At 39.6% G+C, this 17,785-nt stretch overlaps 1 protein-coding gene across 1 annotated transcript in view; it reads left to right on the top strand.

The window, feature by feature from the left end:
• The window catches only part of ARHGAP42 (Rho GTPase activating protein 42), a 428,597-nt gene that overhangs the window by 403,243 nt on the left and 7,569 nt on the right, over positions 1-17,785 (top strand). Inside the window, exon 23 of the mRNA XM_036743492.1 lies at positions 16,525-16,604. Within this exon, the coding sequence (XP_036599387.1) occupies positions 16,525-16,604 (80 nt within the window). The remainder of the gene's footprint in view (positions 1-16,524; positions 16,605-17,785) is intronic.

Here is a 17,785-nt window from a genome sequence, read left to right as displayed (position 1 = left end):
CTTGGTTTCAGTCCTAGGTCCTTTCAACCTCCAGAATATCATATTCCAGGCCCTTCGATCCCTTCATGTAGAAGCTGCTAGATCTTGTGTTATCCTGATTGTGTTTCCACAGTACTCAAATTGTTTCTTTCTGGCTGCTTGCAATATTTTATCCTTTACCTGGGCACCCTGGAGTTTGGCTACAATATTCCTAGAAGTTTTCTTTTTGTGATCTTTTTCGAGAGGTGATCGGTAGATTTTTTTCAATTTCTATTTTAGCCTCTGTTTGTAGAATATCAGGGCAGTTTTCCTTGATAATTTCTTGAAAGATGATATCTAGGCTCTTTTTTTGATCATGACTTTCAGGTAGTCCAATAATTTTTAAATTATCTCTCCTGGATCTATTCTCCAGGTCAGTGGTTTTTTCAATGAGTTATTTCACATTGCCTTCCATTTTTTCATTCTTTTGGTTCTGTTTTATAATTTCTTGATTTCTCATAAAGTCACTAGCTTCCACTTGCTCCATTCTAATTTTTTAAAAAAATTTATTTAACATATTTAGTTTTCAGCATTGATTTTCACAAGAGTTTGAATTACAAATTTTCTCCCCATTTCTACCCTCCCTCCCACTACAAGATGGCGTATATTCTGGTTGCCCTGTTCCCCAGTCAGTCCTCCCTTCTGTCACCCCACTCCCCTCCCATCCCCTTTTCCCTTCCTTTCTTGTAGGGCAAGATAAATTTCTACGCCCCATTGCCTGTGTATCTTTATTTTCTAGTTGCATGCAAAAACTTTTTTTTTTGTTTTTGAACATCTGTTTTTAAAACTTTGAGTTCGAAATTCTCTCCCCTCTTCCCTTCCCACCCACCCTCCCTAAGAAGTCAAGCAATTCAACATAGGCCACATGTGTATCATTATGTATAACCCTTCCACAATACTTAGGTTGTGAAAGACTAACTATATTTTGCTCCTTCCCAACCCATCCCCCTTTATTGAATTTTCTCCCTTGACCCTGTCCCCTTTCCAAAGTGTTTGTTTTTGATTACCTCTACCCCCATCTGCCCTCCCCTCCATCGTCCCCCCCCTTTTTTTTTATCTTCTTCCTTCTTCTTTCCTGTGGGGTAAGATACCCAATTGAGTATGTATGGTATTCCCTCCTCAGGCCAAATTTGATGAGAGCAAGTTTCACTCATTCCCCCCTCACCTGCCCTCTCCCCTCCTCCCACGGAACTGCTTCCTCTTGCCACCTTTATGTGAGATAATCTACCCCATTCTCTCTCTCCCTATCTCCTTCACTCAATATGTTCCTCTCTCATCCCTTAATTTGATTTTATTTCTTTTAGATATCTTCCCTTCATCTTTAACTCACCCTGTGTCCGCTCTCTCTCCCTCTGTATATATATACACACATACATATATACATACATACACATTCACTTATATATATATATATATACACACACATACATAAACATATATATGTATATATACACACACACACACACATAAACACACACACACACATATATATATATATATATATATATATATATATATATATATATATATATATGCATATTCCCTTAAGCTACCCTAATACTGAGGGTCTCATGAATCATACACGTCATGTTTCCGTTTAGGAATGTAAACAAAACACTTCAACTTTAGTAAGTCCCTTGCAATTTCTTTTTCTTGTTCTTTTTCTTGATTACCTTTTCATGCTTCTCTTGATTCGTGTGTTTGAAAGTCAAATTTTCTATTCAGCTCTGGTCTTTTCACTGAGATAGCTTGAAAGCCCTCTATTTTATTGAAAATCCATATTTTGCCTTGGAGCATGATACTCAGTTTTGCTGGGTAGGTGATTCTAGGTTTTAATCCTAGCTCCACTGACCTCCGGAATATTGCATTCCAAGCCCTTCGATCTCTTAATGTAGAAGCTGCTAGATCTTGGGTTATTCTAATTGTGTTTCCACAATACTCAAATTGTTTCTTTCTGGCTGCTTGCAGTCTTTTCTCCTTGATCTGAGAGCTCTGGAATTTGGCGACAATATTCCTGGGAGATTTCTTTTGGGGATCTATTTGAGGAGGCGATCGATGGATTCTTTCAATTTCTATTTTGCCCTGTGGCTCTAGAATATCAGGGCAGTTCTCCTTGATAATTTCTTGAAAGATGATATCTAGGCTCTTGTTTCAATCATGGCTTTCAAGTAGTCCAATAATTTTTAAATTATCTCTCCTGGATCTATTTTCTAGGTCAGTGGTTTTTCCAATGAGATATTTCACATTGTCTTCCATTTTTTCATTCCTTTGGTTCTGTTTTATAATATCTTGATTTCTCCTAAAGTCACTAGCTTTCAGTTGCTCCAATCTCATTTTTAAGGTAGTATTTTTTTCAGTGGTCCGTTGGACCTCCTTTTCCATTTTGCTAATTCTGCCTTTCAAGGCATTCTTCTCCTCATTGGCTTTTTGGAGCTCTTTTGACATTTGAGTTAGTCTATTTTTTAAGGTGTTGTTTTCTTCAGTGTATTTTTCAGTATTTTTTTGGGTCTCCTTTAGCAAGTCATTGACTTGTTTTTCATGGTTTTCTCGCATCCTTCTCATTTCTCTTCCCAATCTTTCCTCTACTTCTCTAACTTGCTTTTCCAAATCCTTTTTGAGCTCTTCCATGGCCTGGGACCAGTTCATGTTTTTCTTGGAGGCTTCTGTTGTAGGCTCTTTGACTTTGTTAACTTCTTCTGTCTGTATGTTTTGGTCTTTGTTACCAAAGAAAGAATCCAAAGTCTGATACTGAATCTGGGTGTATTTTCCCTGCCTGGCCATATTCCCAACCAACTAACTTTGACCCTTGAGTTTTTCAGTGGGGTATGACTGCTTGTAGACTAAAGAGTTCTATGTTCCACGTTTGGGGGGGATGTGCCAGCTCTGCCACACCAGCACTCCTCCTTCCCCAAGAACCCCCAACCTGGACTGGGCTTAGATCTTCAGCAGGCTGTGCACTCCTGCTCTGATCTGCCACTTAATTCCTCCCACCAGGTGGGCCTGGGGCTGGAAGCAACTGCAGCTGTAGCTGCCCCACCTCCACTGCCCTGGGGCGGTGGCCGAACTGCGAACTCCTTCCACTCCCGCAGCTTTTCCCACTAACCTTCTCTGTTGTCTTTGGTGTTTGTGGGTTGAGAAGTCTGGTAACTGCCGCAGCTCACTGATTCAGGGTGCTAGGGCCCGCTCCGCCTGGCTCCTGATCTGGGTGATCCGCGCCACTCATGCTGGGCTCTGCTCGGCTCCCAGCTCCCAGCTCTGTGTGGGATAGACCTCACCCAGAGACCATCCAGGTTGTCCTGGGATGGAGCCCTGCTTCCCTTTGCTGTTTTGTGGGTTCTGCAGTTCTAGAATTGGTTCAGAACCATTTTTTATAGGTTTTTGGAGGGACTTGGCGGGGAGCTCATGCTAGTCCCTGCTTTGCAGCTGCCATCTTGGCTCCGCCTCCCCATTCTAATTTTTAAGGTAGTATTTTCTTCATTGGTCCTTTGGACCTCCTTTTCCATTTGGCTAATTCTGTTTTTAAAGGCATTCTTCTCCTCATTGGCTTTTTTGAGCACTTTTGCCATTTGGGTTAGTCGGTTTTCATGGTGTTATTTTCTTCAGTATTTTTTGGATCTCCCTTAGTAAGTTGTTGACTTGTTTTTCATGATTTTCTTGCATCACTCTTATTTCTCTTCCCAATTTTTCCTCTACTTCTCTTACTTGCTTTTCCAAATGGTTTTTGAGCTCTTCCATGGCCTGAGAGCTACATATTTTTCTTGGAGTCTTTTGATGTAGGCTCTTTGACTTTGTTCACTTCTTCTGGCTATATGTTTTGATCTTCTTTGTCACCAAAGAAAGATTCCATAGTCTGAGTCCTTTTAAGCTGCCTGCTCATTTTCCCAGCCAATTACTTGACTTTTAAGCTCTTTGGCAGGGTATGACTGCTTCAAGAGTGGAGAGTGCTTTGTCCCAAGCTTCAGGGGTTTTGCACTGATGTTTTCAGAGCTACTTCTATTCTGAGGCAGTATGATACTCCTCTTCTGGCCTGTGCTCTGGTCTGTGAGTGCAAGCACTCCTTTCTGCTGTGTAAGGACTCCCTCTCCACACCCACCACAAGCTCTGCCACACCAGCTCTCCCCCTCCCCCAAGAACCTTCAACCAGGATTGCAATCCAGATCTCAGCAGCGCAAAGCAAGAGAACCCTGCCTCAGCACCAGCAAAGAGATGTCTGCACTCCCACTCTGATCAGCTGCTTGCTTCCCCCCACTGTCTGTGGGCCTGGATCTCTGGATGCAGCTTCAGCAACTGCAGCCATCTCCACCTCCCCATGCCTGGGGCTGGACAATGCACTTCTCTCACCTAGGTCCAACAGTTTTCCCACTGACCTGCTAAGTTGTCTTTGGCATTTGTGAGTTGAGAAGTCTGGAAACTGCCACAGCTGCCAGTAATTCAGTGCCCTGAGGCCCACTCTGCCCAAGCTACTCCAACCTGGTCTCTTCCGGCATGGCCCAGGCTGGGCTGCACTCCACTCCCAGCAATCATCCAGGCCATCTTGGGCAGGAGACTTATTTCACCCTGTCATTTTGTGGGTTCTGTAGCTCTAGAATTTGTCTAGAGTCATTTTTACAGGTGTCTGGAGGGATTTGGGGGAGAGCTCAAGCGAGTCCTTGTTTTCATGTTGCCATCTTGACTCCACCCCTAAAAAGCCTCCTGATGAGGATGGAAGTGAAGATTGTCAAAGGTTGCTTGAAAAAACAAAGATCTTGACAACTACTCTTATCACTTCTCAGGAAATAGAGGGGGAAGAAATGGAAGCAATGTCAGAATTTGTATTCTTGGGCTCAATAATTACTGCAAATGGTGACTGCATCCATGGAATTAAAAGATGCTTGCTCCTTGCAAGGAAAGCTATGGCAAATCTGGACAGCATACTAAAAAGCCATCATTACCCTGCCAACAAAGGTCCATGTAGTCAAGGCTATGGTTTTTCCAGTAGCCATGTATATCTGTGAGAGTTGGCCTATAAGGAAAGTTGAATGTTGCAGAACTGACACTCTCAAATTGTGGTGCTGAAGACTTTTTGAAAGTCCCTTGCACAGTAAGGAGGTCGAATCAGTCAGTACTTAAATTAATTCAAGCTATTCACTGGAAAGTCAGATACCAAAGCTGAAGCTTAAATACTTTAATTGCATAATGAGAAAGAAGATGGGACTGATTGGAAAAGACCCTGATGTTAGGAAAGATTGAAGGCAAAAGGAAAAGGGGATGACATAAGACCAGATGGATAGCGTCATGGAAACAATGAACATGAACTTGGACAGACTTTGAGAGACAGTGGAGATTAGAAAAGTTGGATACCACTGAAAAACAACAGCAAGCACAACAATATTGTGATTGAAATGGAGAGATACACATCTGTCCATGATCAGTGGGCAATGAGGTATTCCATAGAAGTGAATTTACCTGATAACTAGAACATTTTCTCTTTCAGTTCCGTGTGTGTGTGTGTGTGTGTGTGTGTGTGTGTGTCTACGTCTACCTATATGTATGTATGTAACATGTCATTCTTTTTATGAAAAAAATTTTTTTCTAAAGATTATTGCATACTTAAACATGATATAAAACATTTTAAAACTTTCTTGTTAATTCAGAGTCATCTTTATTAACATCACTTATTAGAGTATGCCATTATTAAAGTGATAACCTCCTGAGTTTTTGCTGGTTTTCCTTGTACTCGCTGGCTTAGATGACTAATCTTTTTGAGTTCTTGTCTCCACTTTTTATGATTTTTTGTCTTTTCCTTTATTGTTAAGCTGTTCATCACTTTTTTTTCTTGCTGTCATTGCTTCTACCACTAGAAGCCTGTTATGACCCTGTTCTTCCTGTTAATTTGCTGTTTCTCATATGTGGTTTGGAACCTCAGAGAAACCCAGTTGAATTATAGTAGTAACTAAATAAGAATGAATAGGTAGTAGGTCAGAGCCTGAGGAATTCTTCTCTGATTAAAGTACACAAATCTGTTGCATAGACTTTATTTCATTTGTTTTTGCCACGGTCACTTCCTTAAAATTTCTTGCTAGGTCCTTGGCTATGTTGTGGATATTTGAGATTGCAAAATAAGTAGCCCAAGTATAAGTGTTGTGTTACTGTCTTATGTTTGTTTTGCGACATAATCCATTTCCATCTGTCCACTAATGTTACATTCCTTAATCTTCACTTGGCCATGACTATAAATTTTTTCTGTGTAGTCAGTTGTGTTAAATTGTTTTGTCAACCTATATAAAAGTTTTGCAGATATCCTTCCTCATCCTCTGCATTTGACTTGCTCTATGGAGCAAGGCAAGCATCACAAATAAAATTATGGAAGAGCTTGATTCTAGACCTGAGTATGGGAATCCAGATTTACCTTTAAATATGAAATATCTGTGATGACTCTATTTGAAATTCTTAACAGTTTGGGGGGGGAATCTTGGCCTTCAATTTAGATCCCCACCAGATGGCGACATTTTGTTAGGTTGCACTAACTGGAAAACTGGGTGTCTACAAATGGGATATAGAATAATCATAGAAATGAGACAAAAACTTTAAGAAAATATCTGCTCTATTCATACAGTCAATCATAAGATTATAATATAATGGAGATTATTATGATAAATGTGACTTTAAACAACCAGCTATGTGAGAGAAAGAATACTGGACTGAAAATTAGAGGAGACCTAAATTCTGGGTTTTTTGTTCCACAACTATAAATATTGGACATCCCACTTAACCACTTTGGGCATCATATTTCATTGTGGAAAATGTGAAGGTAGGACTGGATGACCTGTGAGACCCTTTCTAACCTTTAATTTCTATGATTTGCTTTAAATGTGCTTTTATCTCCTAATTACATACTTTGGTACTTCAGTACCAAAGTATACATTGATATGTATACTTCCTGCATGAGTATAAACTACAAACTATTCGTGGCTTCTTATCTTGTTCTATTCCTGTCCTGTAAATCTCCCTTAGATATCTAACCTATCTCCTGAATGCCTTCCTATAGTCCATTTATTAAATATTTTGAGCGTATCACTGTGTTGTACTTTACTTTTGTTGCTTGACCATCCAAGTTTCTTAACCATCTTCAGGTATTTTAAAGAAAGAGGGATTATATGATTGTTGAACTAGGTAACCTCCTGAGTTCCCCTTTAGCTCCAAATCCATGAACATTCCTTAGCTTCCATGACACAGCTTTCTCTTGATATTCCTACTTATATGACAGTCTTTCTTTGTCTCTTTCATTGGTTCCATATCATCTTGCCTCCTTAGAATAGGTATCCCCAAAGGCACCATTCTTGGCCATCTTTTCTCAGTTTACATTCAAATTCAATGGCTTCAATTATCACTTCTATGAAAATACTGCCAAACCTATAGATCTAACCTAATCTCTCTCGAGTTCCAGTCCACCACCTCTACTTCCTGCTGGACATATCCGTGCAGGCATCCCATCAAAACCTCAAACTCAATTTGCCAATATATAAATATGTAATGCAAGTAAATATATAAAATATATCAATATTAATTTATGCATTAATTAATATATTAACTATATATGCTATATTATACAATTATAATAATTAATGGTAATTCAGTTATATTTATAATTGTGTAATATAGCATATATAATTAATTAATTATGAATTAATTATATTCCTTCCCTAGAACCATTTCTCCTCTCCACCTCTCTATTTCTGATGGCATTACCACTATCCCCCTAGGTTAATGTCACTGTCATCTTCCATTCTTCTCACCATCCCACCTCTCACAACTAATCTATGGCCAAGTCTTGTTGATCTTACTTTGACAATACCTCTTGCAATTGTCCCTTCCCTTCTAGTAGGATCATTACCACCCTCTTCGGGCCCTCATCCTTTCTCACCTATAATATAACAGCCTCCTAACTGCACTTCTTCCCTCCAAACTCTACTCTAGTCTTTTACAGCTTCCAAAATGATCTTCCTAATGTACTTGTCTCACCTTGTTATTCCCTGCTCAGAAATCAACTCCTTGTTGCGTGCAAAATTAAATGCAAACTTCTTAGCCTGATATTTAAGACCATCAATAACTTGTTTCCAGTGTACATTTCCAGTCTCATTTCTTATTATTCGCCTAGGCATAATCTACAGTCACCAAACTTCATTACTAGCTATTTCCTGATCTTATCCTGCACTTTCACATTTCCATGCATTCACAAAAGTACTCCCCTTTGCTTAGGCTTGTCTAAATCCTTCTCTTTAAGATCCAGATCAGACATTGCCTCTCATGTGAAATCTTCCTTTATTCTACCTGTTTAAAGTAAATGCTCCCTTCTCAGAATTCATTATAACACATTGTCTTGGATCTTTCCTTAATCAGTTAAGTTTTACTTTGCATCATTTTTATTTGTTTGCATTCTGCATTACCCCTTTGTAAGTTTGTAAACCCATTGAGGGCAGTGAGTATGTCATTTTTTAAAATATTTATATCCGTCTGCAACTGAGAATGGTGCCTTGTACACAATTTGTACACATATTACATTGTTGACTTAAGTTGAAAATTTTTGTTTAAGCTAGTTTCTGGTGCTTTGTCAATTGTTTATGGAAAGTTGCTGCAAGCCATAATAGTCCAAACTATAGTAGCTGACTTTTATCTAGCACTTTGGGGTCTACAAAGTACTCTGTGTATTGTCACATTTGATCACAACCCTCAGAATCAGGTAGTTCAAATTTTGTTGTTCCCATGTTGTAGATCAGAAAGCTGAGGTTCACAGAACTTTGGTCATTTTCCTAAGGCTTTGCATTGATACAGAGATGCTGCATGAGAGAGTGGGCACTCTACCACCATTGCCTACAAGCACCTGCCTTCTGTGTTTAAATTCAATACTGCTGGTTCTTGAGGCCTGTCTGATTGTCCAGTGATCTAAACTTCTCTCTTTCATTGTCTTTTCAAGAGTTCTGCAGTAACTAAAAAACAAAGTGAAGAGAACAGTGACCTTCCAGCCCTTATCACTCTGTTCCTTCATTCCCAATTCCATTCCTTTTAAAGGGAACTGAACTTCTACTCTCTCAGGGCTGTTAGTGGGTTTTTCTACAAATAACAGGAGTCGAGTGGGCAGAGCCAAGATGGCAGCTGGCAAGCAGGGACTAGAGTGAGCTCCGTACCCGAGTCCCTCCAAAAATCTATAAAAAATGGCTCTGAACCAATTCTAGAACGGCAGAACCCACAGAACAGCAGAGGGAAGCAGGGCTCCAGCCCAGGAAAGCCTAGGTCATCTCTGGGTGAGGTCTGTTCCACACGGAGCTGGGAGCTGGGAGCTGGGAACGGAGTGGAGCAGAGCCCAGCCTGAGCAGTGTGGACCATCCAGACCAGAAGCCGGGTGGAGGGGGCCCTAGCGTCCTGAATGTGTGAGCTGCGGCAGTTACCAGACCCCTCGACCCACAAACACCAAAGACTGCAGAGAAGGTTAGTGGGAAAAGCTGCGGGAGTGGAAGGAGTTCGCGGGTCAGCTTCCAGCCCCGGGGGCAGCGGAGGTGGGGCAGCTACAGCTGTTGTTACTTCCTGCTCCAGGCCCACCTGGTGGGAGGAATTAAGTAGCGAATCAGAGCAGGAGTGCAACAGCCTGCTGAAGATCTAAGCCCAGTCTGGACTGGGGGTTCTTGGGGAAGAAGGAGTGTGGGTCTGACAGAGCTGGCACCTCCCCCTCAAATGTGGAACATAGAACTCGTTAGTCTACAAGCAGTCATACCCCACTGAAAAACTCAAGGGTCAAGTTAGTTGGTTGGGAATATGGCCAGGCAGCGAAAACGTGCCCAGATTCAGTCTCAGACTTTGGATTCTTTCTTTGGTGACAAAGAAGACCAAAACATACAGCCTAAGGAAGACAACAAAGTCATAGAGCCTACAACAAAAGCCTCCAAGAAAAACATGAACTGGCCCAAGGCCATAGAAGAACTCAAAAAGGATTTGGAAAAGCAAGTTAGAGAAGTAGAGGAAAAATTGGGAAGAGAAATGAGAAGGATGTGAGAAAACCATGAAAAACAAGTCAATGACTTGCTAAAGGAGATCCCAAAAAAATACTGAAAAATACACTGAAGAAAACAACACCTTAAAAAACAGACTAACTCAAATGTCAAAAGAGCTCCAAAAAGCCAATGAGGAGAAGAATGCCTTGAAAGGCAGAATTAGCCAAATGGAAAAGGAGGTCCAAAAGACCACTGAAGAAAATACTACTTTAAAAATTAGATTGGAGCAAGTGGAAGCTAGTGACTTTATGAGAAATCAGGATATTATAAAACAGAACCAAAGGAATGAAAAAATGGAAGACAATGTGAAATATCTCGTTGGAAAAACCACTGACCTGGAAAATAGATCCAGGAGAGATAATTTAAAAATTATTGGACTACCTGAAAGCCATGATCAAAAAAAGAGCCTAGATACCATCTTTCAAGAAATTATCAAGGAGAACTGCCCTGATATTCTAGAGCCACAGGGCAAAATAGAAATTGAAAGAATCCACCGATCACCTCCTCAAATAGATCCCAAAAAGAAATCTCCCAGGAATATTGTCGCCAAATTCCAGAGCTCCCAGATCAAGGAGAAAATAATGCAAGCAACCAGAAAGAAACAATTTGAGTATTGTGGAAACCCAATCAGAATAACCCAAGATCTGGCAGCTTCTACATTAAGAGATCGAAGGGCTTGGAATGCAATATTCCGGAGGTCAATGGAGCTAGGATTAAAACCTAGAATCACCTACCCAGCAAAACTGAGTATCATGTTCCAAGGCAAAATATGGATTTTCAATAAAATAGAGGACTTTCAAGCTTTCTCAGTGAAAAGTACCAGAACTGAATAGAAAATTTGACTTTCAAACACAAGAATCAAGAGAAGCATGAAAAGGTAATCAAGAAATGGAAATTGCAAGGACTTACTAAAGTTGAACTGTTTTGTTTACATTCCTACATGGAAAGATGATGTGTATGATTCATGAGACCTCAGTATTAGGGTAGCTGAAGGGAATATGCATATATATATATATATATGTTTATGTGTATATATGTGAATGTGTATGTATGTATATATCTATGTGTATAAGTATGTATGTGTATGTATGTGTATATATATGTGTTTATATATATAAAGGTATATATATATATATTATGTAAAAGAGAGAGAGCAGACACAGGGTGAGTTGAAGATGAAGGGAAGATATCTAAAAGAAATAAAATGAAATTAAGGGATGAGAGAGCAACATACTGAGAGAGGGAGATAGGGAGAGACAGAATGGGGTGGATTATCTCGCATAAAGGTGGCAAGAGGAAGCAGTTCTGTGGGAGGAGGGGAGAGGGTAGGTGAGGGGGGAATGAGTGAACCTTGCTCTCATCAGATTTGGCCTGAGGGGGAATACCATACATACTCAGTTGGGTATCTTACCCCACAGGAAAGAAGAGGGAGGAAGATTAAAAAAAATAAAAGAGGGGGGATGATGGAAGGGAGGGCAGATGGGGGTGGAGGTAATCAAAACAAACACTTTGGAAAGGGGACAGGGTCAAGGGAGAAAATTCAATAAAGTGGGATGAGTTGGGAAGGAGCAAAATGTAGTTAGCCTTTCACAACATGAGTATTGTGGAAGGGTTATATATAATGATACATGTGTGGCCTAGGTTGAATTGCTCGACTTCTTAGGGAGGGTGGGTGGGAAGGGAAGAGGGGAGAGAATTTGGAACTCAAAGTTTTAATATCAGATGTTCAAAAACAAAAAAAGTTTTTGTATGCAACTAAAAAATAAGATGCACAGGCAATGGGGCGTAGAAATTTATCTTGCCCTACAAGAAAGGAAGGGAAAAGGGGATGAGAGGGGAGGGGGGCGATAGAGGGGAGGGCTGACGGGGGAACAGGGCAACCAGAATATAAGCCATCTTGGAGTGGGGGGGAGGGTAGAAATGGGGAGAAAATTTGTAATTCAAACTGTTGTGAAAAATCAATGCTGAAAACCAAATATGTTAAATAAATAAATTTAAATTAAAAAAAAGAAATATAAGAAAAAAATGCTTTATAAAGTTTAATACACAATAAAAATAAGAATTGTTCAACTAAAAAAAAAAAAGAAATTGAAAGATCCATCGATCGCCTCCTCAAATAGATCCCAAAAAGAAATCTCCTAGGAATATTGTCGCCAAATTCTAGAGCTCCCAGATCAAGGAGAAAATACTGCAAGCAGCCAGAAAGAAACAATTTGAGTATTGTGGAAACCCAATCAGAATAACCCAAGATCTAGCAGCTTCTACATTAAGAGATCGAAGGGCTTGGAATGCGATATTCCGGAGGTCAATGGAGCTAGGATTAAAACCTAGTACCACCTACCCAGCAAAACTGGGTATCATGTTCCAAGGCAAAATATGGATTTTCAATAAAATAGAGGACTTTCAAGCTTTCTCAGTGAAAAGACCAGAACTGAATAGAAAATTTGACTTTCAAACACAAGAATCAAGAGAAGCATGAAAAGGTAATCAAGAAATGGAAATTGCAAGGGACTTACCAAAGTTGAACTGTTTTGTTTACATTCCTACATGGAAAGATGATGTGTATGATTCATGAGACCTCAGTATTAGGGTAGTTGAAGGGAATATGCATATATATATATATATATATATATATATATATATATATATATATATATATATATATATATGTTTATGTATATATATAAGTGAATGTGTATATATGTATGTATCTATGTGTATATGTATGTATGTGTATGTATGTGTATATATGTGTGTTTTTATATATGTATATATATGTATATGTGTGTGTGTGTATATATGTGTGTGTGTGTGTGTGTGTGTGTGTAAAAGAGAGAGCAGACACAGGGTGAGTTGAAGATGAAGGGAAGATATCTAAAAGAAATAAAATGAAATTAAGGGATGAGAGAGCAACATACTGAGAGAGGGAGATAGGGAGAGATAGAATGGGGTGGATTATCTTGCATAGAGGAAGCAGTTCTGTGGGAGGAGGGGAGAGGGCAGGTGAGGGGGGAATGAGTGAACCTTGCTCCCATCAGATCTGGCCTGAGGGGGAATACCATACATACTCAGTTGGGTATCTTACCCCACAGGAAAGAAGAGGGAAGAAGATAAAAGAAAATAAAAGGGGGGGATGATGGAGGGGAGGGCAGATGGGGATGGAGGTAATCAAAACAAACACTTTGGAAAGGGGACAGGGTCAAGGGAGAAAATTCAATAAAGCGGGATGGGTTGGGAAGGAGCAAAATGTAGTTAGCCTTTCACAACATGAGTATTGTGGAAGGGTTATACATAATGATACATGTGTGGCCTAGGTTGAATTGCTCGACTTCTTAGGGAGGGTGGGTGCACAGGCAATGGGGCGTAGAAATTTATCTTGCCCTACAAGAAAGGAAGGGAAAAGGGGATGAGAGGGGAGGGGGGCGATAGAGGGGAGGGCTGACTGGGGAACAGGGCAACCGGAATATAAGCCATCTTGGAGTGGGGGGGAGGGTAGAAATGGGGAGAAAATTTGTAATTCAAACTGTTGTGAAAATCAATGCTGAAAACCAAATATGTTAAATAAATAAATTTAAATTAAAAAAAAAATAACCGGAGTCACCATACTGGATAATGTGCTACCTTACATTGTGTTCTTTATGTTTCATGTTTCATCTTTCCTGATAAGTGGGTAATAAGCTCTGTAATGTTAATGGAGACTGGCCTTAAAGATGAGTCCTGTGTACGTTCTCTACTCACTGCTTCTCCCCTCCCCTCACCACCCACCTACACTTAGCCAGTTGTTAAATATTTATTAGCACACCACTAGGAAATACTTCAGGAAATTTAAGCTGGCTAGCATATAGAATTTGTAAGAGTTTTCTTAATTCAAAAAGAATTTTTAAATGCCTGCCAATACAAGTCCCATTTCTCTTGATTTTCCTTACAACTTTAGCTCTATTATATCACTCAGCTCTAGACCGGGGATACACAGAGCAATGGTATGTCCCACAAACTTACATAGTAGCCATAAAATGGTGTACTTAATTTTTAAAAGTCTCCACTAACATTTTTTTCCATCACTTTTGTAAGTCTAAACAATGAACAAATCAAGTGCTGACTTACAGCATTTACTAGTTTCCAAGGTATAATGAATCCTCATAGTAGAATTTTAACTATCAGCAATCCTACTAGTTCAAGCTAGCTTCAGCACATCCCTGAGTTTACCCTTCATTAAATAACATTTGGAATTAGGACTAAAAAATGAGGTATGGCTTATGTTGTAAGAAATTCTTTCCTGTAGGTTAGATATCTTTGGGAGAGAGAGAGAGAGAAAGAGAGAGAAAGAGAGAGAGAGAGAGAGCGAGAGAGAGAGCGCAAGAGAGCGAGAGCGGGGGGGAGAGAACTTTCAAAGCTGCCTTCTGTGTATCAAGAAGAATGTGCAAAATATTTTTCAAAGGACAGTTAGACTCTTCCTGAGAGTCCCACGATAGAGGATAGTATTATTTTCCCATCCTCTTTGATAGACCAAAAGGAGTGACAAAGCGTTAGCACTCGAGGAGAAAAGTTTCATCTTTACAAAATCTACATTATGTCATCAGAGATCTAACCAAAGCTAACACCTGTAACTGAAGATATTATCAGGAGAAAATTGCTACTTTCCTGGTCTCACATTGAAAAGTTTAAAATCTTGGCAAATATTTTCTGTATGTATATTCAAGACATTAGGGGGAAAATGCATATATGTATGTATGTGTGCATTTATCATTTAGCTCATATGTTAAAAGTATGAAATACTGTAATGAAAATGGCTTGTGAGAAATTCATGAAAATGCTGAAATTTGTGTTTGTAATTGAAACTAAAATGTATTCATTGTATCTCTTCTCCATAGTTTTAAAAGCTGAATAATGGCTGACATGGATTTTTCTTTGTAACTACCTTTAGTGACTTTGTAGCAGTGAGATTTAATGAAGTTTTTCTTGGCATTCAGTAAAAGGAAATAGTTTGTGTTTTTAAAAATTTGAGTGATCTCAGATGAAAAGTTACTTCAGAGAGCCTCATTTGAGAGTTATGGTCAGAACATCTGGCTATTGACTTTATGTAAAAAGTCATCTTCTTTCTATTCACAAACTGTATGTTCTATGTAAAAGAAAGCTGTTAGACCATTTGACCACTGCTGATTTATCTAATTTTCGTTTCTAGAAGTGTGTGTATGTGTGTGTGCGTTTGTGTGTGTACTTAATCTACACACTTGTATTTATATATGAGAGGAAATTATTATTTTACTATCATATTAATAACCAGTTATTAATGTAGGATACATGCTTTTCTCCTTTATTTCCTCATTTAGGGTCCAACTCCTGCAAAAAGCCAGTCTCTGAAGGATGTAACTGATTGATGAGATTGTCCTAGCCCTCAAGGAACATGTTCTATAAAGGTGGCAAACCTGCGGCCTCAAGGCCACATGTGGCCCTCTAGGTTCCCAAGTGCTGCTGTCTGAAGTTTAGATGCAGTCAAATGGCAGCACTTGAGGACCTAGAGGCTGCAGGTTCACCATCCCTGTTTTTCTGTCTTAGGCAGGACCCCACGCAATTAGGATATCTTACTTCCATTTAGATATAAACAGAATCCAGTCTAGGCTATTCTTACCCTTAGGAGAAGAGCCCCTGTTCTTGTACCCCACCATTAGAGTTCATGATGACCTAGCTTGTGAAGGAGAAAATCAACCAGAGTGGTCTGGATAGAGATGTATTCCCCTGTTCAGATTGCTGGCAATGGCTGAGTCTCATGATCAAGCCATCTTCCCAGTAGGAGGAGCCAAAGACTTCTATCTTGCCTCCTCATTATATGTCTACCAAACAGGGTTGATTTTCAATTGTCAAGGCAATTCCCTTTCAAGGATTATTCAAAGGTTTCAGCCTGTCCATGTCTTTTGTTGTTAAGAGAAACCATTGACCATCAATTTATTGATTGCCAGCTAGCCTAGTTAATAAATTGATTATTAATTACTCAGAAACTCTGTGTCTCAGGGTTTTTCATTTGTCACACATGTATATATTGTAATATACCTACATATGCATATATGTATATAGATATATGGACTGTGTCTGTTTATTTTGGAGGGAAGGCCTCTTTTGGTCTGAATCTATGCTTTCTCCTGTGTGTAAATTTTCTCCACTTATAATAATGGCAACAAGTGTGTAAATTTTGTTCTTAGAGAGTTGCCTGGTTCACTGAGATGCTCAATGACTTGTCGGGTCACTCAGCTGTATGTGTCAGTGGTAGAACTTGAACCCAATTTTTCCTGACCATCAGCCCACTTTCTATCATACCATGCTGCACAGCATCATATGCGTACCTATATATCTATACATAGATCAGATAAGTGATTATTTGGAATAATAATGGTAAAGTTTAGCAAAACAATAGCATGTTTAAAAATTGTTTTAAATGTATATACACTTTAATTGATACGTAACAACTTTTCTTCTTGTGTTTTAGCCAAGCTAAAGCCATGTATTCCTGTAAAGCTGAGCACAGTCATGAACTCTCCTTCCCACAAGGGGCAATATTTTCCAATGGTAAGCAATATATGTAATTCTGTTCAGTTCAACAAATTTTCATTGAATTTGTCTATTCACATATTTTTCGCAGGCTGCAGGCTCCAGGAAGGTAGAGTCCATGACCACAATAGCATTTTCCTTTCCTCCCCTCCCTTCCCCTTACCTAACCCAGTGCTCCACACACAAATAAATCATTGCTGGTTGTTGGTTTTGATGATTGTATTTAAGATGAAGAATCCAGTGTGACAGAGTAAAAAGATACTTCAGTGGGAGTCAGGAGACCTGATTTTAGTTCCATGTCTGCTATTAACTAGATACATGAGCTTGGGCAAATCACTTAACACCCCCCTCCTCCCCCAATTCAGTTTATTCCTTAGGAAGATGAACTTGGAAGATTCGCCTTTGGAGGGAAGTTTGTAATAGAGTGTTCATGAGACCTGCCATTGGCCCTGTGCTCGTCAACACTTTTATAAGTGACTTCAATGAAGGTGAAAATTAATAATAGCTAGCATTTATATAGCATTTTTTATATCTGACATATATATTTTTGTGTGTATATACATAAATATATAATACATGTGTACACACGCGTGCAATACATGTACACTATTGAGTATTGTCTCATTTTATCCTCACAACAACTCTGGAAAACAGTTGCTATTATTTTCCACATTTTACAGATGAGGAAACTGAGGTAGACATAGGTTAAATGACTTGCTCTGGGTCACATACTAAGTAAGTATTTGAGGATAGGACTTCCTGACACCAAGCCCAGCTGTTTCTGTATGGATAAGTAGCGTATGGATAAAACTTGCAGATGGCACAAAGCTAAAAGGGATAATTAATATTTTAGGTGACAGGATCCAAAAAAGATATCGACAGATTAGAACATTGGGCTCAATCTAAAAGGGATTGATAAGTGCCAGGGATCTTAGCAGGCACGGGAGAAATAATGATACCTATCCCTTCCATCCTCTGACTTCCCTGCCATGCGAAGCCCACCTCTGGGGGTCCCAGTAGGGCAGATGCTTCAGGAAGCCATCCCCCCAACTTGCCCTTCCTTTCTCCCCCTCCCAGATGGAAACTGACCTCCCATCACCACTAACAAGGAAAAGAATCCCTTCCTCTACTCCAGCCCTCTGTGGGGCAAGGAGGATGTAGCCGTTAATACTGCTTGAATGAGTAAGGAGTCAACAACT

The sequence above is a fragment of the Trichosurus vulpecula genome, chromosome 2, assembly GCF_011100635.1.
Source record: "Trichosurus vulpecula isolate mTriVul1 chromosome 2, mTriVul1.pri, whole genome shotgun sequence".
Taxonomy (NCBI): Eukaryota; Metazoa; Chordata; class Mammalia; order Diprotodontia; family Phalangeridae; genus Trichosurus; species Trichosurus vulpecula.
This window is presented reverse-complemented; position numbering and strand designations above follow the sequence as displayed.